Source organism: Pagrus major, chromosome 6 (genome assembly GCF_040436345.1).
Source record: "Pagrus major chromosome 6, Pma_NU_1.0".
Lineage (NCBI taxonomy): Eukaryota > Metazoa > Chordata > Actinopteri > Spariformes > Sparidae > Pagrus > Pagrus major.
Genome location: NC_133220.1, coordinates 18,948,372 through 18,971,498, shown reverse-complemented (window position 1 = coordinate 18,971,498; position 23,127 = coordinate 18,948,372). Strand labels below are relative to the sequence as shown.

Genomic DNA, 23,127 nt, shown 5'->3' with positions numbered 1-23,127 from the left:
AAACCTATGAATCAAGAATCTGGTGATGAAACGAGGTAGTTATTACCTTTTTATATATAAGCTTTACTGGTTACTGGTGGCTGAAATACTCTATTCATGCACATGACATGTCTGCTTTTTGTTAATGTTGTGCAGGGAAAACTGACAGTTGCTTATGGCTTCTGTTGTTTCAAAGCAGAACTGTCGCTATTGAAGTTTGCAGCAGTCGCGGCTGGTTGTGGAGTAGCTGTGGGCATCATCTTGCTCATTTCTGCAATTTGCTGTAACCGAAAAAGAGCTGGTGAGAACTGTGTCTAATAAACTCAAATATCTTCATCTATTTTATTCAGGTGTTCACACAAACTGTTGTGTAAAATTTCATGAAGAAAATCTTAAAGCCTTTTAACACTTTGCCTGATAATTAATTGTATGTAAACTGTAGAAGTTGCATTTTCACAATCATCTTTCACATTGCATCTTGAGATTAACTCAGTTTGAGCTGTTTCAACAACTACTGAAAAGGATACAAAAGCTACGTCTTCAGTCAGACACTTGTAAAGGAATTGGCCATTTACAGAAATTATAAGTCATACAGTTAGATTTAACAAGAGAGTTGTGCTCTTTGAGGGAGCTGTCAAAGAATCCAACATCATTAAATATTAGTTAAATTAACAATGCTTAAAATACAGTATAGCATAAGGGGATGAGGTTGGTGAAAGGAGCTGTGGCAGTAACATTGTTGACACCAGTGTGTCAGTAAAATAACTGTGGGAGATGAACGCTGATGCCTGACCTAACACTGTTCTTCATTTAGGTTAAGATTGGCCAAACGGTCGTTCTATACACATATTTTAGCGTGGATCTTAAAATTTATATGCATTTCTTAGGAACTATTTGAAGCAGCTTCACATTTTTTTCAGTTGAACAGAGTTCATGCTTACAGCTACTAAAATAACTAACAGCTCGCGAGTGGTCAACCACCACTGCACTGAGATAAAAATAACCTCCTTCGCTTGTGTCTATCACTCATTTTCACACGAGAAAACATATTGTATGAGAACAGATGGTGTGTTGAAATGTACTTCAACAGGTCCATCAGGTTGGTCTGCTGGTAGGCCAAATCATACTGGTGATTTCACCTCTACTGCCCAGTCAACACCAGTCAAACTACCATCAGGTAATGAATCAATGATTTGCACCGATTGATTAGAAAATGTTCAATAGATAAATGTTGATACAATTTAATAAAATATTTAATATGTTTATGAGAAGTTATTATCCCGAATGTCAAAGTAAAAACTGAAGTGATGGTTGTTGATTGGTTACTCTGATAGTGTGCAATGGCTATGAAGATGCTTATGCATTTGTGAAGTTAAATATCCTATTGTGTAGATGATAGCCCACATTGTTCAACAATAAAGTTGTTAAGCAGCACATGACATTCTCTACCATCTTGTTCTCTTAACTGCTGGTTTGTTTTATTTTTGCTTAAAGATTGATTTAAAAGTCTGACGCTATCCAAGACACATTATTCACATTCATGTTTTATATCTACATATTTAAAATCTACAGACTCCATTCATGGGAAAGTATTATTTAACTGTGTGAATCTTTCTCAGCAGCAGTTTATGCACAAGTGAAAAAGCGGGAGCCTCAACATGAGAATGTAAGTCTGACATGTGGGACAAAATTAAAGGGACACTATGTACTTTTTGGAGAATAAACTCAAACTCAGAATTTTAATATTTACAATATTAATGATGTAATAATACAAAATGAAAAATATTTATTTTTCCAGTCAGTGAAGATCGTTCTCTTCTGATCAAAATGTATTCCCCAAAACTACATAGTGCACCTTTTAATAGTTGCCATTTATTAATAGATGCTACAGTTGTTTGTTCTTTTTCCCCAGTGTGAAACATACCATCTTTATGACACCATCCCTGAACAGCTGGCTGCACCAGCCCTGAAGAACATGAGTTACAGCACCGTGCAGGGACACTGAGACTCAAACTGTTTTATACTGTTTACAGAAAGAGAAAGCAAACAGCCTGAAGAACTGCTAGAAATGTAAAACTTTTAATAATCTAGTGTAGTCAAATAAACTGTGAGATTAAACCAAACCTTGATCAAAGTTTTGCCGCCAGGTCCCATTTTTAAGTTGCGGTTTATCACATACAAAACACAGTATGGGTTCTAACCTGCTTCTTATATGTCGATCATATTTTATATAACATGTTTTTTTTTTGCTTGAGACTTTTGTGACTATATTCTGTAAATAAATCCACATACATTTCCAACTTCCAACTACTACTGTACATAAACTGTATGTTTTAGCCCCCAGTCTCCCAATATTATCTTACTTTGAATTGCTTTGTATTTTCATATGCTGTATAAAACATTGTTGTGTTATGTAGCCTCATTCACCCCATTAATGTTCCATGTCAGATACTACACAAACTAGCACGCACGCACGCACGCACTCACGCACACACGCACACACACACTCGAGAAAATAACACAACTGTTAAATAAAGGAAGGAAAATATTTCTTTGTATTTATTCATCAGCTTTCTTAAACATGTGGTTCAGAGTATGAGGTCACCTTGACAAATTATGACTGAATATATCAATGTATCATCTTCTTCATCATGCATCTTTAGCTTGTCTGAAATGTCTTAAAAACTGGCAGAATAAAGCAAGTTTTAATGTTCTGTTGTCTCTCTTGTATTTTACATGACACATATTAACATGAAAAAACATTTTTAGTTACAAAATAAACTTAAACTATTTGAAGAAAGAAAACTATGACGGCACTGTCAATCGTTTTTAGCAATTTACTGCCAAAAATATAGACCGCTCTGCATTTTTTTTCCACATACGACAAAAGTGCATTTTACATTCCGCAGACTTTTATATTAGCCTTCATTTTTTCCTAACAACAAAGAAACAAACATATTTGTTTTCTTATGATCATCCTTTGCACAAAGGACCTGTTTTATACTTTTACAAGAAATACCTGTTCTCCTACTGCAGGCATCTGTTTTTACTGCTGACGTACTGCATTTCTTTCTCTTAATTTCAGCACACATTCAGGACAATATGGCAAACCGTCAGTGACGTGATGCTCTGAGCAAAGTCACTGAACACTCCCATTTCTCTCATTTTCTTTAGCTGCACCACATTGTTCATGTTTTCTGCTTTAATGGATGTGAGCCTCAGTACTACAGGTAAAGATTTTTTCTTAGTAGAGCGCTGCCTGTTGCAGAGGTATGAGCAAATTCATTTGGCCATGTTCTCTATGTGTTTATACTGTAAGCATCCTTCTGTTGATTTAGTCCTTACTGACGTCCAGCTCTCCTGCTAAAGGTCACCTGCTGATGGTTGCTGCTATCAGAGGGAGCAGAGCTGCTGTTAGAGCGCTGGAGAGGCGTGTTGCTGAACCGCACTCCATGGCATTTTCCTGTGGAAGACAAAGTAATTTGTGATACATATGGAGCATGATATTAAATATTAACAGGGTGGATAATATACTCTTGTTTTATCTGGGAAAGACATTAATTGAGGCTAATAGATATGAACTGGTGCTGTTGTTGAACACGTTGGGTCTTATTCTTGTAGTTTTGGCCATCATATTGATCAATCGTTATAACACAGTTCCAATGGCACTCAGTAGAGCGCAAACCTCCTCCAAGCCCAACAGCCCCCTTTATCCACATCAAAGTGTACTCACTTATAGATAGTAGCTAACAAAAATTTGTATTATTTATTATTTTTATAATCTTGCAATGTTAAAGAAAGCTGGACTCTGGACTACCGGATCTGCACCAAAAGTTAATGGGGTCTATTTTATTCTGGGTTGAGACCCATCCAAGTTTCATGGAAATACATTCACTAGTTTTTGTGTAATCCAGCTGACTGACCAACCAACCAGCCAACCAACCAACCAGCCAACCAACCAACCAGCCAACCAGCCAGCCAGCCAACCAGCCAACCAGCGATCCAATCAGCCAACCAACCAACCAACCAACCACCCACCCACCCAACCGACCAACCGGCCAACCAGCCAGTCAACCAACCAACGAGCCAACCAGCAAGCCATTGGACACGGGTGAGATCTGGGAACATAGCAGCATCACCACAATAAAGTCAGAAGAGGTAAGAAACATGAGCAGTCAAATATTCAGAAAAGTTGTAAACAAGCCAGCAGTTGAGCCAAATGATGTTAGTTGATGTTGAGTATTTCAAATTGATGAGAACAATCATATTATTAACAATAGTAATGGTGGCCAAAACTACAAAAATAAGATTGAAGTTGTTATTCAACATTTTATTCAACATATTTTTAACATGCCTAGTCGCTTCCTGGCCAAGAGCTAGATGAGAAGAGTAACCACTCCGAAGCCTGTAGCTACTGCAGCTTGTTAGCTTAACTAACAGCAGACTGGAAGCAGGAGGAGAGGCTCTCTCCAAGGGTTAAAAATCTGCCTTTGAGCATCTCTAAATCACTATTTGTAAACTGGGCTGTTCCTGTGCTCAACTATCAACTTCACTGTATAAAACTGTACATGCAGACACACACTCTCATACCTCAGGGTGGAAAGGATGACATGACTCAGGCTTCTTCCTGTCCTTCTGAAACTTCAGTCTGTCACATTTAAGTGACTCGTTGTGTTCAAAGGCGTCAAGGATGAAAAATACACTATCAAATTCAGAGCGTCACCAACATTAACTCCTTTAGCCTGATGTGAAACTTAAGTGGTGCAACTTAAAATCATTCTCATAGTAATTCATGAATATTATTATTATGACGCTCCCAAGTTTCTACATATCAAACATCTGTGTTTCATCTAGAAAGGATATACATGATCTCGATAGGATCCATTGTTACTGGAGGAGCACTGCTGCAGTCACACTTATTGTCCACGACCACCATGAAGAGGTTGCTACTGGGAATCTGCTGTATGACAAAAGATCTGCAGCCCAACCAGAGATGAACATTTACTGAACATTTACTATTGATAAGGATATATATATTATTAGCAAAGGGGGTGAATAACTAATTTAAGGTGGCCTAAAACACCTGATACAGTACCTGAAACAGCCCTCACAGTCGATGTTGCCTGTCGTTTCTTTGATGGTGCGTTCGGAGACAAAGGCAGGGTATTCTGTATCACACGGCACCATCATGTGTTTACCCCGAGACCTCTGAGCTGAATGTTTGACAAAACATGTTTAACTAAACTGCAGAAATTGGTTTCCTGTGTTCACATATGTCATACTTGCTCACGCACTCGTACATGCCTGTGACGTACATATAAATATACAAACTATAGTTACCTTTAACTGAAAGGTCGATATTCCACCAGCTGTACAGGTTAAATTCTAGCAGAAAACTGAAGAGAAAAACACAAACGGCATATTAAAAAGACTATTTCCGGTGACAGTTGAACAAATGAATATGAGTTAAGGCATTAGCTAATAATTAACTCTGTCTTTACAAAAGGGTATTAATAGTTAATTAAGCACATCAACCAAAAGTTTTAAGCAGTATGTAACCATGAACCTGTGTGTCTTGTTCCTGGTTAACACGTTCAGTTATCAATATCATAGACAGCTGAAGAATGTAATATGTAAATGTATTTATAGCTGAGTTATCACACTGAGGATCAATGATATATTTAAAAAGTATCGTTGATCTTATCAAATAATAATAATACTAATTAATATACTTTTGTTAAAAAGAGTTGTCATTTATGAGTCCATATAATATACATTTTTTAAAAATGTTTTTGTGTTATTCTTACATGACGAGTTCAGTCAGGAGCCACTTGACAACAGTGAAGGGCTGAAAGAGAGAAAAGTATATACTTTTAGATTCTGTGGGCAGAAATGAAATATTGTTTACTGCGGTTTAAATGTCATTGTTTATTTTGAGACCGCTCTATAGTAAACTAATGTTCCACCAGCATGCAAACAGTGTTAACCACAAACCCAGAGAGAGGTACCTATGCTGCTGATTTTAACTCAGGTCGTTCAAATGTAGACGTACAGTAGTCTACCACAGATTCAAACTATTCAATGTCTCCATCTCTAAATATAGCAGCTCATGTTCTGTCACTTACGTCTGATAAAGTGCGTGCACTGTCGCTGCTCCCAGCGTACTCTTTGCAAAGGGCCTGGTAATCATATAGTGTGATCCTGAAACACAAACAACAGAAGAAGTTGCAATCAACCATAAATATGACATTATTACAACAAGCTTTTAATGTCAGGTTTAATGTTTCAGTTCAAGCTCCGAGAAATGATACACCCTGTCACCCACCTTTTGAAGGACCCCATTTGTAGAAGTTTGTTCATAACAGCACCCTCCACCTCTCCAAAGAAGAGCCCTGTCTGAGAGAGAAGTGTTGTCAAAGCACACAGGCACACAGCTTAACACACACACACACACACACACATATATACACACACACATATATACACACACACACACACACACACATATACACACACACACACACACACACACACACACACACACACTGGGTGGACAAAATAACAGAAAAATCTTTAGCTAATTTTGTAACTGGACTTACTGGTAGGCTAAAAGAAGATTTTTTTTTAATTTAAAGAATAAAATAAAAACCTGTGTTGTCAGATAAGCGGGAGCAGCGAGCTGCAGCTCACTTACAGAGACAGACAGACACCAACACCACATTGTGAAAGTCATGCATTCAAAACCTTACACAAGTTAAAGTATGTGAGTATTTTTAGCAAAATGTACTAAAATATGAAAAGTAAAAGTACTCATTGGCCAGAAAACTTGTCACTGTCAGTATTTAAATATAATATATGATGTTTTAGGATTAATATTTCGATTTAACTTCTTTAGTTTAGTTTAGGTTTGGTTTACTTTTTCTATATTTCCTTTCTTGTTTTTTGATATTTTCTTTTGTCTGGATTGCTTTTGTAATGAAGTTTAAGTAGTTTATTTCAAGAAGTAGGAGAATTTCTCAACTCACGAAAGAACAATTGTTCTGTCACATTATCAGAAAAAATTAAAATCACCAAATTTAGAGATACATGTTATTTACTGGACAGGAAGGGTATTAAAATCATGTTCTGACAACTGGCTAAATATGTCTAAATAAGAAATTTAGTATAGTGGAAAGTATAACATTTCTCTCTGAGATGAGATGTAGTGGAGCCGAAGAATAACAGTTGCATTAAATGGAAATAAGTAATTAGTCAAGTACAAATACTTAAAAACTGTTTATTTATTTTGTTCAGGGCTGTTGTTAAGGTAAAGGAAGCCATCTTGTGGGAGTCATTTAATGTTTGTCTGAAAAGTCAACTGACATTTTACAGGTTTAGATGTATGCTGTAGTGCAAACGGTGTGTAACCCCTTATATTATACTATTACTATCTACTTTCCTTATCAAAGAACAGTCTCTACACACACTTTCAGAGAATTCAGTAGTTTTGGTAAAGTGAGACATGTTTTTAGATGTTTCCATTATTTTGTCCATAGATGTACATGTATACACAAACAAATAAGTACACAGTACCTGAGATTGCTCCTCTGTGACGAGAATGAAGCCATTGTTGTCAATGAGATAACAGTTAATGTCCTGTCAGAAAAATAAACAGATAATTTTAACAAAACGACCTGAGAAAAAAATAAAAACCCAGAGTCATGTGACTGTTCTTACCTCGTTATCACAGCTAATGCTACATTTTCCATCCAGGGCCGTACACTGCACACAAAGCATGAGTAGCTTAGTTTCACACCTCATCAGGAAGCTCATTTATCATGAAACATATTGCAGAAGTTGTTGTGTCGTTACCTGTCTGCAGGCGGTCCAGAACTTCCTCTGAAAGAACTCGAGCTTCATCTGGATCCCAACAGCTGAGCACAAAACCAAGCACATAAGAGACGGCACAGTATCCAAAAGTAACTATAAGACGGATGGTTTAGAGGTTTTTACCTGCAACAATTGGAGACTTTCTGTCATCGAGGAGCTGAATTGCAGTGCTGGCCAAAACCACGCTCTTATTCTCTAAAGCTAGAGAGGAAAAGCAGAGAATGAACTTGAAGTGATTTGTTCAGATTTCACTTACTGCTCACTAGATGGCACCCTTTACTCAGCAGCCTCAAAAGAAACCGCAGTACGAGTCCATTACTTCACACTAATGGAGTCCAGTCCGAGGGTTTTCTACAGCCAGATGACTAATAATTCTGTAATGGGTGCTGTGATTGGATATTTCACGTTATGATGGCAAAGCCTGAATGGACGCAGTTATCATTAACAGAGGAAAGGTGGTAAATGTCCTGTACAGTGACGCTGAATTCTCCCTCGCCTGAACAGCAGACTGAACGTGGGCCACATTAACTGCGGGAAAGCTGTGAGGGTGGTGAGCTGTGCTGCAGATCCTATCAGTGGAAACCAGTAAAAGCCACAATCCATAACAGAAAGAGGGATATAGAAAAAGACTGATTAAGATGTTAAAATGCTGAGTGACTAAGGAAACCAGATGGATTTCCTGAAAGTACCCTACATAATGCTGCACTCGATAATTGAAAGTATATTGAGAGTGACTTGTATAATGTACAATGCAGATAATTTAGCAGCAGTAGATCAGTAGCTTTGTGCAGGCTCAGGGAACTTTTATTCTGTGCTGCACACTTGCTGTGGTCTTATATGTTGTTTTTGTTCTGCATACCTGTGCTGAAGGGGATGGAGTAGACAAATGTGCCGGGGACCTGCTCTGCCGCTCTCTTGTACCACAGAGGGAAGTGATCGGCATTAAACACACCCTCCTTGTCCTCCGCTGTCAGGAAGTCTCTGAGGACGCACACACAACGAAGCTGAGTTGAGGATCAGATTCATCAAGCACAATCACAGCGGCACCTTGAGCTGTAAGTAATGATTACAGAGATGTTGAGCAGCGGCACTCACTGATTGGAGAGCTGATCAGCGGGCACAAACAGGTTGGTTCTCGACAGGCCGGTGCGTGTACCCAGGAAGGCAATCTCCACTCCTTTGTCTGAGTTCCTATTGATGTAATGCAAAGCAGGGCCACATAAACACATCTATACTTTTACATATATGATGTAGGACATACATATTTTATATATAATGTTATAAATGTATTCATGCAGTGCAACTAGGTTGCTTATCATTAAATTGAATAGTGTATAGAGGGAAGTTTTGGTTGCTGATATAGCTTTTATTTTGGAGGTATAATGTAAAAATACCACCTTCAAAGGATTATATTATTTGATAAGTAACATCTTCTCAAACTAGTTTGCTTTTTATTTATTCATATTATATTATTAATTTGTTATTTTTCATGGTTATTTAGCTTTATAGCTGTATTAGTCAATAAGCAGAACATCACTTTGGGCCTTTGGATTAGTCACACTTAACAAAAACAGTGCTTCTTGTTTTACAGGGTTTGATTGTATTGTATTACAGTTGGGGTTTACATTGCTCTGGCTGTATTTTTCTTGTACGTATTTATTGTTGTGTTTGTGTTCGTATTGTCTGTTGTGTATTTGTATAGATGATGTGGAATGTGGCATCAGTTTATACTACATACTTATCCATACACAAATAAACACTAAATAAATAATAAGGCTAGATTAAACAATATTAGTTAATCCAGTAATAATCATTAACTAACAGTTAATTGATATAATAATACGCATGAAGTAACATTAACAAATGTCTCTTGTTAACATATATTAAGGGTTTACATGTTAATGAAAAGGTCGTTGATTGTTGAGTCTCAATCCAGACTCGTCAGATACTGACGCTATTACCATAAAAATGATTGTTACCAATGGATTTATAACAAAATAATAATCAATAGTACCATTAAGTTGCAAAGTTACACATACACATTGACATGAAATGTATCCTAAGACAGATCTTATACAAAATGTGAATCAGGGCATTGTAATAGGAGGGTTTGATGATAAGTTCCGTTTCCATGTTTCGATGTCCAAATGTGCATTAAAACAGCTTTTGGTCACTTCGATGGTTCCTCTCTAAAATATTTCTATTGTAAGTGATAGGGGACAAAATACACAGTCCTCATTTTGTTCAGAAATTAACTTTTAAAGTTCAGCTGAAGCCAATATGAGGCTTCAGTAGTTTGATTTAAAGAAATAAAGTGTCTGTCCTCCAAAGTTACAGACTCTTAAGCTTCTCCTTTTCCTTCCCTGCACGACTGCACCAAAAAAAAAAAAAAAAACACACACAAAGTGTGTCTGGGTAAGTACAAAGACTGACTTTGGAAGATACATACTTGATTTGGGTAACTTAGACTGATGATCACATTAGCTTCAGCTGAACTGTGAAATGCTTTTTTGCACAGAGCGAGGCCTGTAGAAGTCATATATTGCCCGGAAATTGCTTTAAGAAGGAATGCTAATGGTAATCATGTCTTTTAAAAAGACCCGTTTAACAAATACAGACCATTTCGACTTAAAAATCCAATTAAAGTGACCAACACTGCTTTCAAGTACATGTAAGCTAGTGAGTATCGTTTAACTTGAAAACCTACGAACCTATCATTCATAGTAAAAATATATAGTTTTAGTGTTTCTTTATAAAATGTGGCTGCCACTTTCTATAAAGGCATACTTTATAAAGAGATTGTAATTAATGGATTTGTTAAATAAGGCTTTATAGATCACAAGCCATTAATTAGAATACATTCTAGGTTGACACTTGTAACTGTAGCCTATGAAGTGGCCAAAATGTTCTTACTCTGACTTGTTGAGGGCCAGTCCAGTCCAGTAGGCCTCCAGTGGAGCTGTGACCACTGCATCAAATAACACCTCCTGGATCAGTTCTCTGTCACCTGCACAGCGTTGCAGACCAGTTTAACAAATACTGACCTTTATGACCCAAAACATCCACCTGTTTTATAACAATCTCCTTGTAGTCAATTCATCTGTCTCAAGTGTCTCTTACATTTGAGGTGTGGCCTGCGGCCTGTCATGAAGAGCTTGATGGCTTGAATCTGGGTCAGGTGACGGTGCTCGTGCTGCTCCTCCGTGTTGCAGTATGTCCTGTGGTCCAAAACAGAGCCAACACTGTTACATCACAGGCCTCCACATCCCCCATGAACACAGAGGGATAACCTACATAACGCATGAATGCCCACTTCTATAACCCCGACGTTACCATTCATCTGCCAGGGCGACATCTGGCTGTTCCAGATCACGGAGCCCTGAAAAACACAAGTCAGTAACGCTTCAGCAATGCCAGCCTGGGAAGACCGATACAATAAGGTCTCCTAAACAGGCAGGTCAGAGTGACATGCGTCTCACTGTATGGAGGCTTTTGTTAATAGAGTAAAAGGCAGAGTTGGAGTGACATACCAGCTTCAACTGACACATTTCCTCTGAAGAAGTACTTTCCATGACCTCTGGAGAGGGCCACTCCGACACTGGAGACACAGACAAAGAAGAAAGTAAACATTAAGTGCAACCAAGACATAAACTGGAAGAAAGTCGTTATGGGAATGTAATAAAACCCTTCCTCCACCTGAATGGTGTCCCTTTAATGTCAGTGTAGTAATAGTCATTGTGCATCTTCAGGACACGTCTCTGAAGGAAAAGCAGAAGTGCAGGTGAGATTTGCTCCTTTAGTCGAGAGACAACAGAGATAGAACAACCCTCATCTGATATGGAGACACTAAACATGTTTATCTGCAGCCTCACCCCTCTATCCACAGTCTTCTTCACCTCCATAGAGAAAGTCCCTGTCCTCCTGTTCACCATAGCGTTACGCAGCTGAAAGATAAAGCACACAAAGAGGCACATAGAGCAGAGTAGTCAAGGCTGGGTCACTGATCTAGCAGCCTGTAAGTGGTGGCCATTTTACTGAAAACGGAGTCATACCTTGATAATACTTGATAATTCTTCTGATAAGTCTCTGATAATCCGAAAACAGCGCAGAGCAAGTGTCAGTGCTAGTTTCAAACCGATGCAGTTGCCATTTCACACCCATCGCCCTCGTCGTGTAAATAGCAAATGTACTTGCTTCCTCCTGTGCGCCCCTGGGTGTGTTGTTCTTAAAATGTGGTGTGGTCAGGCGCACTGATGGCGCATTGCTATCTTTATGCAGCAGAGAGCAACTGCACCATAGATCAACAAAAAGCTGGTCTAAAGTCAATGTAAGTATTTTTCTTTGTTATTTAAAATGTGCATTAATCAGATAGTACGATGTGCCGACACAGCCAGGTTCACAATGCGGGTACACTCTGATTTAATGATTTAAAATGTTTCCCTGCAGGCAGTAAAGTCACTGTAACAAATACATTTAATCAGCAAAACTAGAAGCTTTAGACATAAACCCGACAGGATAGAGGAAACTCTGAATTAATTTGGCTCTTAAAGGGAATTGGAGATGACGCTCGGATCGGTTTAATTTATGTAATGCCCCAAACACACCCATGACTAGTTAAGAGTATAATACAACTCCTTTGCGCCGTGCACCTCGCTCACTAGATTATCCACTGTTTAAGTAGCAAAAGGGAGTTGGACATGCCCCTAGTGCTTCATATTATGCACAATACATTTGTAATGAAGGATGATATTTTTTATAACACTGGTTTTTAGCGGTTGAACACGTACGATATCATCTTTGTCTTCCCACTCCACCTCAGAGAGATCCACGCTGCTGTAGTTGGGCTTCCTCCTCTTCTGACCGTCCTGATACTGCACACAGGAACACAATATACACAATTCAGTGCTCCCTTTTGTGTAATGCTGTACATTTTGACTTAATGGCCTAAACATGTCTGCTAATCTAGCCTCACCCAACTGTGAAATCTGCATGTGACACATAGTTTTTCAAATTTATGAGCTTGATATTAAAGAAATAAATCAATGTAGGGATCTGTCTTTTGTCTTTCAGTGCTAGAATGATGCTGTATGCTCTTATTCATCAAGCCTTGTTTTGGAGGAGTTACTTTGCTGTTTAATAATTTAACAAGTCGTCTGTGAAATTAACACTGTCAGGTAAATTAAAAATAATTAATATGATTGATAGGATATCCACGCTCATAAAAAGTCAACAACAATGCACTTAACTTTACATGTCAAACTCAACAAGAAACAAGAAAGTCAATGACTACAACCACAGCACAGTTTTAGCCACAAAGATCACGAAAAACCAACACAGACTAACACACACACACAGTTGCACAGAGAGGAATAGCACTAACACTGGCACACACAGATCCACTAGCACAGCCATAGCTCCTGAGGAACCAGCGGTCCCAGGGCGAGCGGCTGTGGTCTCTGCCAGCGAGTGTTAAGTTACCTCTGGGAAATCTCAGGCCAGCCAGCCCTATGAGTGGCCTTTATCCCTGCATGCATACATCAAAGGAAAAGGTGGGGATTACAGACTATACGAGCCCACAAAGCCTCCCAACCAGATAACACATTTGTCTCTGTGTGCACTCGTTAACGGAGGCGTTCAGTTCATCATTTCGGTTAAGCATATAATTGCATGGACAAAACAAAAAGAAAGAAAGAAAACAGGGTAAAATCAGGGAATGCAGTGAGACAGTTTGGTGTTAAAGTAATGTTAAGAAACTGGGTTACCAATGGTCTGAGGTCCGGGTGTGTCAGGATGTAGCCGTTGTTCGTGATAGCGAACGCGTACCCGTGGATTCCTAACTAGAGACACAAGATGAGAAACATGAGGAAGTCATTTAAAAAAATAACATAATAGTAAATTAGTTTATGCAAAGCAAAAGTACAAGAACAGCTGATTGTACCATATGTTTAGGGATGAGCTTCATCAGCTCCTGCAGAGGGATGTCTGTTCCTACGACCCCCAACAGAATACCCTGGTTCTTCTGCATGAAAAGATTCAAAACACACAAAACTTTAGATGAAAACTGCATGAATATTCGGTCAGTCAGCAGTGGTGGAAGAAGTACTCCAATACAATTAAAAGTGCTGAATTCAAATTCCAACGTAATTTAAAGTGATATCATTAAAATGTCCGAGGAGGTTATGTTTTCATCCTTGTCCATTTGTTGTTTTTTGGTTTGTGAGCAAGATTGCACAAAGACTACCGAACAGATTTCCATGAACCTTCGATGGAGGATGAGTCTCAGCCCAAAATAGACCCCATTAACTTTTAGTGGAGATCCTGATAATAGGACTGATCCAGGAATGTTTTCCTTACTTTCTTTAACATAGGGGATTTTTCTGCATTTTCGTAAATTTTTCAGGGAATAATACATGGATCTTGAAAAACACGGGGTTACATGATAAAAATGCAAGTAATAGTCTTTTTATTCTACACAGGCAAAACTGTTATTCATGGTGGAGTGCTGAAGATGAGTTCAGGAGTCTCACAGTCTGAGCAAAAAAGCGCCGTAGTCTGGTGGTATCGTTTGTCAGGCAGCAGCAGGGTGAACAGACTGTGGCTGGGGTGGGTGTTGTCTTTTAGTATCTTTTGGGCTCTGTGCAGAAACCTCACCTACATCACTGATGCATACCGAGTATGTTCTGGTCATATTTACGTCTCGCTGCAGAGCCTTCATGTCCTGGGCCATGCACAAACCATGGCAGTTTGTAATGTTTCCAATTCGGATGCTTTCTATCACTGCACTTTAAAAGTTATCAAAAACCCACTACGGGAATTTTGTTTGCTTAAGTTTCCTTAAAGGTGCAATATGTAAGAATTGGCTTCCTACTTAGGCCACTCCAAATAAAGAGCTGGCAGCATTTCACCAGAGTAACTGTAGTGGACGTTAACTAGTTAGCTCAGTTAGCCATGCAGCTAGCGATCCAGACTTGGAGCTCGGAGGTATAACAGGACAGGTGCGGGCTGTGGCTAGCTGGTTAGCATGCTAACTTTAACTTTTTTAGAAAAATCTCTGCAATACGATACATACATGTTTGTTATAATGTCAAATTTGTTGCTTCACATTTTCTGTTCACATTTTGTTTATAATTTAGTTAATTTGTGAATGTTTAAACCAAAATTCCTACATATTGCACCTTTAAGAAATAAAGCTGCTTTTGACCCTTCTTAATGATTGGTCATTGTTATGATTGGACTGTGTGTTGGCCTGTTTTGTGGTGTGTTTCTGTGCTTTATGTTTCAGAGGTGCTTGGTGAGGCTGGGCGTGGCTTTGCAGCTGGCTGGAGCTGTGCCGGTCCACACACCTGCAGCGTGTTGGATGTAATCAGCACCTGCTCTTATACCCGGACCTTCCCTCTGCACGGTGCCAGATTATTGCTGCCAGCTCCAGTGTGTGACCGGACCATTCCAGTGGACCAGCTCCTCTACCACTCGCCACCCCGCCTCCTGCACCTCTGCCACCCCACATAACCCCTGAGCCAGCCACCTGTGTAACCGGGAGTCTCCACCTGCGCCAGCCTGGGAGCCACCTGCCTGCGATCGAGCTTACCACCTCTACCTGCCAGCAATCCCTGTTTGGCATCAACTGTTGGATCCACCTGTTCCACTACAACCGTTACAGGTCGTGAGTTGATTAATCTGGTTGTAAAACACTAAACTAATCCTGCTCTTTGGGCCTGGAAACAGCTGATAAAATAAAAAGCATCTCTGAGGTTTGGACGTTATAGACATCTGAAACATGACAGGGAGCCCCAACTAGACATGAGGTATTCAAGGCAAAAATATTGGGAGTCATTTATTTAATCTTAAATAATGTATTGAATTTTAAAACATTTTTCTATAATGTAAAATATCAACCTGAAGAGTGAAAAGTAACTATAGCTGTCAAATAAGTATAAAGCAGCAAAAAATGGAAGTGCTCAAGTAAAGCACAAGGATGTCAAAAAAAGTATTTACTGTAGTTACTTCACCACTGTCAGTCAGTCACTCACCGTTTCATTCTTTGTGCTGAACACAGGCATGGCAACTGTGGTCATCAGACTTGGGCCGGCTTTCTCTTTCATCTGAAAAGAAGGAATTTCTAACAGTTGAATGCTGATATTTTAGCCAAATCATCCCACTGAGAGGAGCGTCAGCGTGTTCAGTGATCAGGTTTGTAAACAAAAATAAAAAATTGTGGAGAGAAAGACAAACAACTATATTATTCAGGATATGATATTACCAAGAAATTCTAAACGGTAGCCAACACAGTAACTCGAGCAATACATTACCCTGCAAGTGTATTTACTGTTCAGACAAATTGAAATTCCAAAGTGATGCTATTAAACATTTCATTTAACAAAACCTCTAAACTATTCAACAAAATCATATGTGAATGTAAAATCAAATCAAAACAGCAGGCATGGAAATTAATTAATAGTAATGAACAGCTTCAGCAGCCAATTACCAGTAAAGAGACAGCCTAACTGACATGATATTCAATTAAAATTTCCAGATAGGAAAGAGAGGAGCGTGACTTATTGAGTGGGGAATAACGGCTTCAGGACGTGACATTAATGAGCCAAAGGTGGCTACAAATGTAAGTAAATAACACATAAAAAAGTCTCATTGGATCTAGTAACTCATTATTGAACACAGATTCAACATTTATTACTTGCACAAAATGTTTAAACGCAGCGTCCAAATGAATTCCTGCAGAATGACACAGGATCCTGCTCGAAGCCTTCCTGTTGTCAAACCTGAACCGTGTGAGTCTGACGTCCTCAGAGGAGGAGACGAGGTCAGCTCAGCAGGATGAAGGCTGACATAATTAAGCACATGAGCGCCGTTAAAGTAGGTCTGCTATTCCCTCACCTCGTGAATCGACACAGCTGAGTGTGAGTGTGTGTGTGTGTGTGTGTGTGTGTGTGGTTGATGTTCATTTGTGTATGTGCATGCATATGAGACAAACGAGCTGTGAGCTGCAGTGTGTACTGGCCAGCTTGACAAAATGAAGAATGGTGGGTCCTTAAATTCATCACAACACACAATGGAAGTGGAAACTGGACTGCTTCAGTCCACACACACACACATACACACACATACACACAGATTCAGGTAAACGTCTAACCACCTCCACCGCTCTCTCTCTCTCGTTCTCCTTTTCTCTCTCTCCCTTTCTTGATCGCCCCTCCAATGTCAGTTTTATTATGGGCTTTAGGAGATAAAATGCAATGATCCACAGAATGATGAATGGTGTGTCTGAGGCTGAGATACAAGAGCACACACTCCAGAGGACAATCTCCCAACCCGTGTGTGTGTGTGTGTGTGTGTGTGTGTGTGTGTGTGTGTGTGTGTGTGTGTGTGTGTGTGTGTGTGTGAAAAGTACTACAATAAATGCTCCTCTGCTCCTCCTGCCCCTCAGAGAGACGAGCCTCTCCTCACTTTAGACTTCCAAGGAAATATTAAAGCATTATGTAGAAAAGTAGGAACAATGAGCAGCTATTTAACCTCACAAGTCACCTCCACTTTATACGATATGACTCACGTTCACTGAGTCCCAGTGGAAACCTTGAATTACCTCCCATGATCTTCTTTCTGATGCTTGTTAGAACTACTTCCTACAGCATGTGGTTGATTCTTTTATATTAAGACAACAAATAAATCACGTTTTTTTTATATAAATGATGAAAGATCAGCTCACATGTAGATATTTACCTTATAAGCCTGCGACAGCTGAAATGAAAGAAGAGACGCATAAAGATTGAATCATCCGGTGAGTTAAAGCCTTCACATTGTGCATCGAATTTGTGGACGCAGATGTACGTCGCGGGGGGAAGATCCATGCAGATTAATGAAGCTCATAATGAAGAATCATTCCAGCAGCATGAAGAATAATGATGAGAAAGCAGACGCACACACGTGCACACTTACTGTACAGTACAAAGACGGACAAAATAACATGAAGGTCTTGCAATATGATGTAATGCAGGACATGTTTGTGATACAATACAATGAACTGTATTGCATTATATATGAGAGATTCCTGTTAATTTGTCCAGCCTCTGTTGAAAGCATGCTACTGCACTATACATACAAGCATGCACTCTCATTCATATATAAATGTAAACTGGGGATGAGGACTAATAACTTGGACAACCACAGGAAGTCATGAAGAAAATCGTACTTACAGCACTGTCCACGTAGGCTTCAGTCCACACTGTGTCGTGCTCGTGATCAATGACCTTCGGGCGGCTCATGACGTGGAGATACCTCATCACGTTCTCCTGAACGTCTGCTAAAGTGGAGATCTGACTGAAATATCCTGCAATTAAATACACACACATATTAACCTATCATGAGGCACATCCTCCACAGAGTACCGCTTTTAATGCATCATCATCATCATTTACGACTACACATCAATTATTAAAACTGATATCCAGTGGTGGAAGATGTTTCAGACCAGCTGATGTAAAATGCTGCATCTAAAACTTAAAGGAACATTTTGCCCAAACATGAAATTCAGTCGTTATCGACACATCCTCATGCCAATGCAAAGTTGGGTGAAGTTTCGTAGTCCACAAAACATTTCTGGAGCTTCACAGCAAAACAGAGTTGCAGCATTCTCTTCAACAACTGTAGCAGATGGAGATTTGTTTGAAAATGTAATGTAATAACCCAAAACAACAACAAAAACATGAAATGGCTCCATGCAGCGTGTCCAGTATAATCCAAGTCTCCAGAAGCCCAAGAACCCAAATTAATTTGAAGAGATGTGACTTACACCATTTTTAAAGCTGAAATCTTCACTGTAGCTGCTAAAAGAACTAGTGCGAGCTCAACCGTGCGTTGAGGGTGTAAATAATGTATTTTCAAGTCCATTTGGGCTTTCGGGTTTCTGGAGATGTGGATTACACTGGACGAGCTGTATGGAGCCATTTATGTTTTTTGAGGGGTTGTTTTTTACGTTTTAAAACAAGTCCCCACCTACTTCAGTTGTTTAGAAGAAAGCTGCTCCAGATGTTTTTTGTGGACTATTTCATGGATAAATAGACAGATAATGACTGAGTTTTCGTTTTTATGTGAACAGTTCCTTTAAAGCATAGATAACAGCAATTTTCTATAGGATCGATTTATTTTTCTGCAAACAATACACTCTCTGAATAATTTGAAAGATCCTTTAACAGCTTTAAAGTTCCACAATGGAGCTCTAACTAGCTGCCGTACATACGGTTGGGAACTCAAGTCTTTGATATAATCCAGTTTAATCCATATAATAACCAGACATGATGGCTGTAAAATAATAGAGAAAAAGTACATTGTTTCCTGCTTACATGCACTAATGTACTTAGTTACTTTCCATGCCTGCTAATGTCCCTGACTTTACTGAACCACAGTGGAAACAGGCTTCCAGTGGCTCAGCTTAGAGCGACACAGGAGCCATTTGACTTGCTGTCAGCTCCTGCTGTTGCTGACAATGCTTCATACTGGACATGTAAGGTTACCCCACAGCGGGGGTTTGTATAGGGAAGGATGTTTGGGGCTCGTCTCCCCACAGTCGCTCTGTGATCCGTTTTCCTGGCTGCGACTTTCCCTTCCAGAGGGCACTCATCCGGAGCGTTGACACGTGGGAGCCATCAGCAGCGAGCAGCCAAGGGGGAGACACTCTGACAGGAAGAGGGATTAGAGCGGATTGACCTCTGACCCCCCCCAAGTGCCACTTCATTGCCTCTTGGCAGAAAGAGTCTGAGCCAGCACATACACACATGGAAACACACATAACACACACACACACATGGCCAAACCACACAGACACCCACACATCCTCAACCTCATATCGCACCACAGAAACGCCACTTCGGAGCGTTCTCGACACTCTGATAGGAAGCTGTCTTGAGAAGTGTTTATCAAAAAGTCCCAAACCTTTGTTGGCACAGGCCATCCATTTGAGGTTATCAGCAAATGCAGACTCTCGTCCAATCAGGTAAGGGAATATTCGCACCTGTGCAGAGGACACATAGATGGAGGGATTAAAAAAACATGCAAAGTGATTCGTCTCCTCGGTGCTTTATCTTCCTGTCCTGATTCTATCTGCTCTGGTGCAAGAAGTCGCTGCATGTTTTTACATCCTCATGAGAAAACACTGAGCATTAAGCTTCTCTTCAGCTCCTACTCTTTATTCTTACCCTTTTTTCAGTCCGTCTTTGCACCTTTTTTTAACAGTGAGCTGTGATTTTTTTTAATTTCACTTTGCTCTATATGCAGTTAAATTCAGTTTATTTTCTTCTGTGGGGGGTTGGGCACGAGGGCATGTCCCACTGTCCTTTTAAAGAACGCTGTGTGACACTTTGCCAAACCTGCACGGCTCATTGGCTCCAGATGCTTTGCTAAGCATAAAGCCTATAGAAAACACTGAATGGCTGCCATATAACAGCCCTGAGGGTGTATTGGGGGGAGGTGGGGTAGCCTGCCAAATACTGCCCTGTACGCTGCCAAACACTGCCAACACACATATGCTTGAGAGGACTGAGCAAAAGCCCTTGAGCTGTTGTTTTTATTGCTTTGTGAGTGGCACCGCAGTCCATTTCATTTCAATTGCATTTAGGTTTTTCAAAGGGAGGCGAACAAAAGATTTGATCTTCCAGGAAGAAGTGTGAAGAGAGCGACGAGGACCAGAGTCTCTGAGACCGAGCTGCTTGTACACTCTCTGCCCTTGAACAGTTAATTTCCCATGTTTTTATCCTCATGGGGAGAAAATACCCCCCAGTAATGTGTCAACATGTTGAAAAACATCATATTGACATGGATTTTATATCAGAGATTGATGAGTGGTAATGAAGTAAGAAATCAATTCCTCAAAACGTCAAGACCCGCGCTCCACCTGACATGAAGTATTAAAATGTAAATCTATCCCCGCTGGAATGAAAGTGCAGACCAAGCAGAAACTTCAGAAAAAAGGACATGTAACATTAAAATTAGACACCGTGTGGAACTGAGGAGAAAGAGAAAGGAGAGAGAGACTCACCTTTCTTTCTGGCCAATTGTACTTTTCAAAGACGTCGTCATACATTGCAGTCGCCCCGTCGGTCACCAGCATTATGGCCTGGCTGCACACACTGCCACGTCCAGTTTGATTAAACTGCAGAAAGAGAGAAAACACATGAAGACAAAGATTAGTTGTTGAAGTTGTTGTTTAAACATTAAACAAACACAGCCAAAAATGTCTGTTTCCACTGTACATGAAGATATAAAGGCAGCTGTGCAGCCATCAGTCAATAAACTACAGATTAATGTCTTAGTAAATAAACCTGAGGAGAGTGGTACACTTTATTCAGAAGCCAGAAGATGCATCGCAGTAATTAAGCGGTTTATTGACCTGTAACAGTAAATGTGGACAGAAAGAGGAGCACAAAGTGATCACAGGATAAAAACCTGCTGAGCAACGATGCTCTCAGATCACACAAGCCGAGCATCAGAAGGCCTTCAGAGCTCTCTCTCTCTCTCTCTCTCTCTCTCTCTCTCTCTCTCTCTCTCACACACACACAACATGACAGAAAATATCACGTCCTGTTCACACATTTGTTTGCAATGTAATATAAATGCTAGCTTCTGACATCTGCTGCTGCGTTTTATAAGTTCATGAGGGTTGCACATAAAACAACATGATGTTGTCAATGGACACATTAATCTTCACTCATTTCTGACTGATATACTGCTGTCTGAAAGCATCAGTGACCATGAAGTTGTGACATTATAGGACAGGAAACAGAAGAAGCTTTAATTGTATCCAGAAATTCACTCTGATCAAAATGCTTTGTGACATTAACACCAACACTGATGTTAAACAGGTGGATTAAGAGTTCCTCACAGAGAGTGAGGCGTATCTCTGACACAGACCACCAAAGCAATGTACTCTCACCTCTCCTTTTGTTTTCTCTGTACACGAATGAAAGACGAGTTATGAACACATCCTGTCAATTGTATCAATATGCTGATGATATGGTGATAGTTTGTCTGATGCAGGCAGGGACCACAGGTTAGTCTGACGACATGTTTCCACCATATTGGTGAGCTAACTGAGTGGTGTAAGGACAGAGCTTTTTTATTAACAGAGCTAGGACTAACGAGCTGGTTATTCTGAGTCACCACAGTGCCTGTCATTATTTTCCACCTCTTATGACTAAAGATCAGCCGGATGAAGAACAATAGTTTAAATACTTAGGAGCCTTTTTTGATTGCACTTTTACAGCCATCACAGAATATATATATATATGTATATATATATATATATATATATATATATATATATATATATATATATATATATATATATATTTTTTTTTTTTTTTAAAGAAATGCTGCACTTGTTTCTAAGGTAAGAACAATTTAGAGACTGTTTACAGAAGTCTTGTTAAAAGTGTTATAACTTTTAATATACTGTATTACACACATGGCCAGGGAAAGAGCAGAAACAACTGGGATGTATATATAAAATGCAGGTTAAACAAAAGGCCCAGAGACTTGTGTCTGATCCTGTTAATCCCTCTTTTAAAGAATTCATAGAGCTAGAGCCAATTCAGCAACCAAGAACATTCACAGAAAGTCTTTCATACATAATAAAATAGCTTTAATGAATGAATGAAACCATTGTTGTTTTCTGTACTGTGCACGATGTGTTGTTTGTTATTGTGTGTACTGTGATTCACTAAAATGTGTTTTTAACCAACCTCTGAAGCCGATGGCACATTTTTACATTTGTGCACAAAATGAATAATTATTATTAAAAACCAGGCTGGAGCCGTTATGAAGGCTGTACTCCAATAAAGAAAACAATAAGAAAAGGATGAAACACTTAATCTAGACATTAAAGATTAGTTAGAGACACATTTTCATGCTCATTTACTTGTAGGATGAACAGCAAAAGTAAGGTGATCGCAAACAATATTTTAATGTGATAAAATGTTAATTGTTTTGCTCATAATATGATTTTTTCACAGCAGACATTTGGACTTGTCCTCGTAGGAAAAGCACAGGTGATAGTAATGACAGGAACGATAGCTCTGCTCTATTTCAGCGTCTCAGTAAGCCATGACAGTGTGACAGTGATTCAGAATGGATTCAGACAATTGTGAATTTACGCCTGTGAAAAGTCACATCAGTGTGTGACCTCCCTCCCACGGTCAGTGGGCTGTCCTCGCCATGAGGCGACTGGCTGACAGTGAGAGGGTCACAGCTCATACAGTTCACCTGGACTGTAAA

The 23,127-nt window shown here is 39.5% G+C and overlaps 1 protein-coding gene across 1 annotated transcript in view; it reads right to left on the bottom strand.

Moving 5' to 3' along the window:
- Nucleotides 1-2,619: 2,619 nt before the first annotated feature.
- Nucleotides 2,620-23,127, bottom strand: part of cacna2d3 (calcium channel, voltage dependent, alpha2/delta subunit 3) — a 38,537-nt gene continuing 18,029 nt past the window's right edge. The window contains exons 12-39 of the mRNA XM_073467681.1: nucleotides 20,894-21,007; nucleotides 19,792-19,870; nucleotides 18,057-18,190; nucleotides 17,584-17,601; nucleotides 15,879-15,950; nucleotides 13,787-13,867; nucleotides 13,611-13,685; nucleotides 12,636-12,719; nucleotides 11,721-11,792; nucleotides 11,545-11,606; nucleotides 11,379-11,446; nucleotides 11,182-11,227; nucleotides 10,969-11,066; nucleotides 10,762-10,855; nucleotides 8,944-9,039; nucleotides 8,708-8,829; nucleotides 7,972-8,049; nucleotides 7,831-7,892; nucleotides 7,696-7,740; nucleotides 7,552-7,614; nucleotides 6,305-6,375; nucleotides 6,105-6,180; nucleotides 5,787-5,827; nucleotides 5,320-5,375; nucleotides 5,075-5,192; nucleotides 4,843-4,955; nucleotides 4,570-4,652; nucleotides 2,620-3,442 (exon numbers count right to left, since the gene is read on the bottom strand). Of these exons, the coding sequence (XP_073323782.1) occupies nucleotides 3,350-3,442; nucleotides 4,570-4,652; nucleotides 4,843-4,955; nucleotides 5,075-5,192; nucleotides 5,320-5,375; nucleotides 5,787-5,827; nucleotides 6,105-6,180; nucleotides 6,305-6,375; nucleotides 7,552-7,614; nucleotides 7,696-7,740; nucleotides 7,831-7,892; nucleotides 7,972-8,049; nucleotides 8,708-8,829; nucleotides 8,944-9,039; nucleotides 10,762-10,855; nucleotides 10,969-11,066; nucleotides 11,182-11,227; nucleotides 11,379-11,446; nucleotides 11,545-11,606; nucleotides 11,721-11,792; nucleotides 12,636-12,719; nucleotides 13,611-13,685; nucleotides 13,787-13,867; nucleotides 15,879-15,950; nucleotides 17,584-17,601; nucleotides 18,057-18,190; nucleotides 19,792-19,870; nucleotides 20,894-21,007 (2,214 nt within the window). The 3' untranslated portion in view covers nucleotides 2,620-3,349. The remainder of the gene's footprint in view (nucleotides 3,443-4,569; nucleotides 4,653-4,842; nucleotides 4,956-5,074; nucleotides 5,193-5,319; nucleotides 5,376-5,786; nucleotides 5,828-6,104; nucleotides 6,181-6,304; nucleotides 6,376-7,551; nucleotides 7,615-7,695; nucleotides 7,741-7,830; nucleotides 7,893-7,971; nucleotides 8,050-8,707; nucleotides 8,830-8,943; nucleotides 9,040-10,761; nucleotides 10,856-10,968; nucleotides 11,067-11,181; nucleotides 11,228-11,378; nucleotides 11,447-11,544; nucleotides 11,607-11,720; nucleotides 11,793-12,635; nucleotides 12,720-13,610; nucleotides 13,686-13,786; nucleotides 13,868-15,878; nucleotides 15,951-17,583; nucleotides 17,602-18,056; nucleotides 18,191-19,791; nucleotides 19,871-20,893; nucleotides 21,008-23,127) is intronic.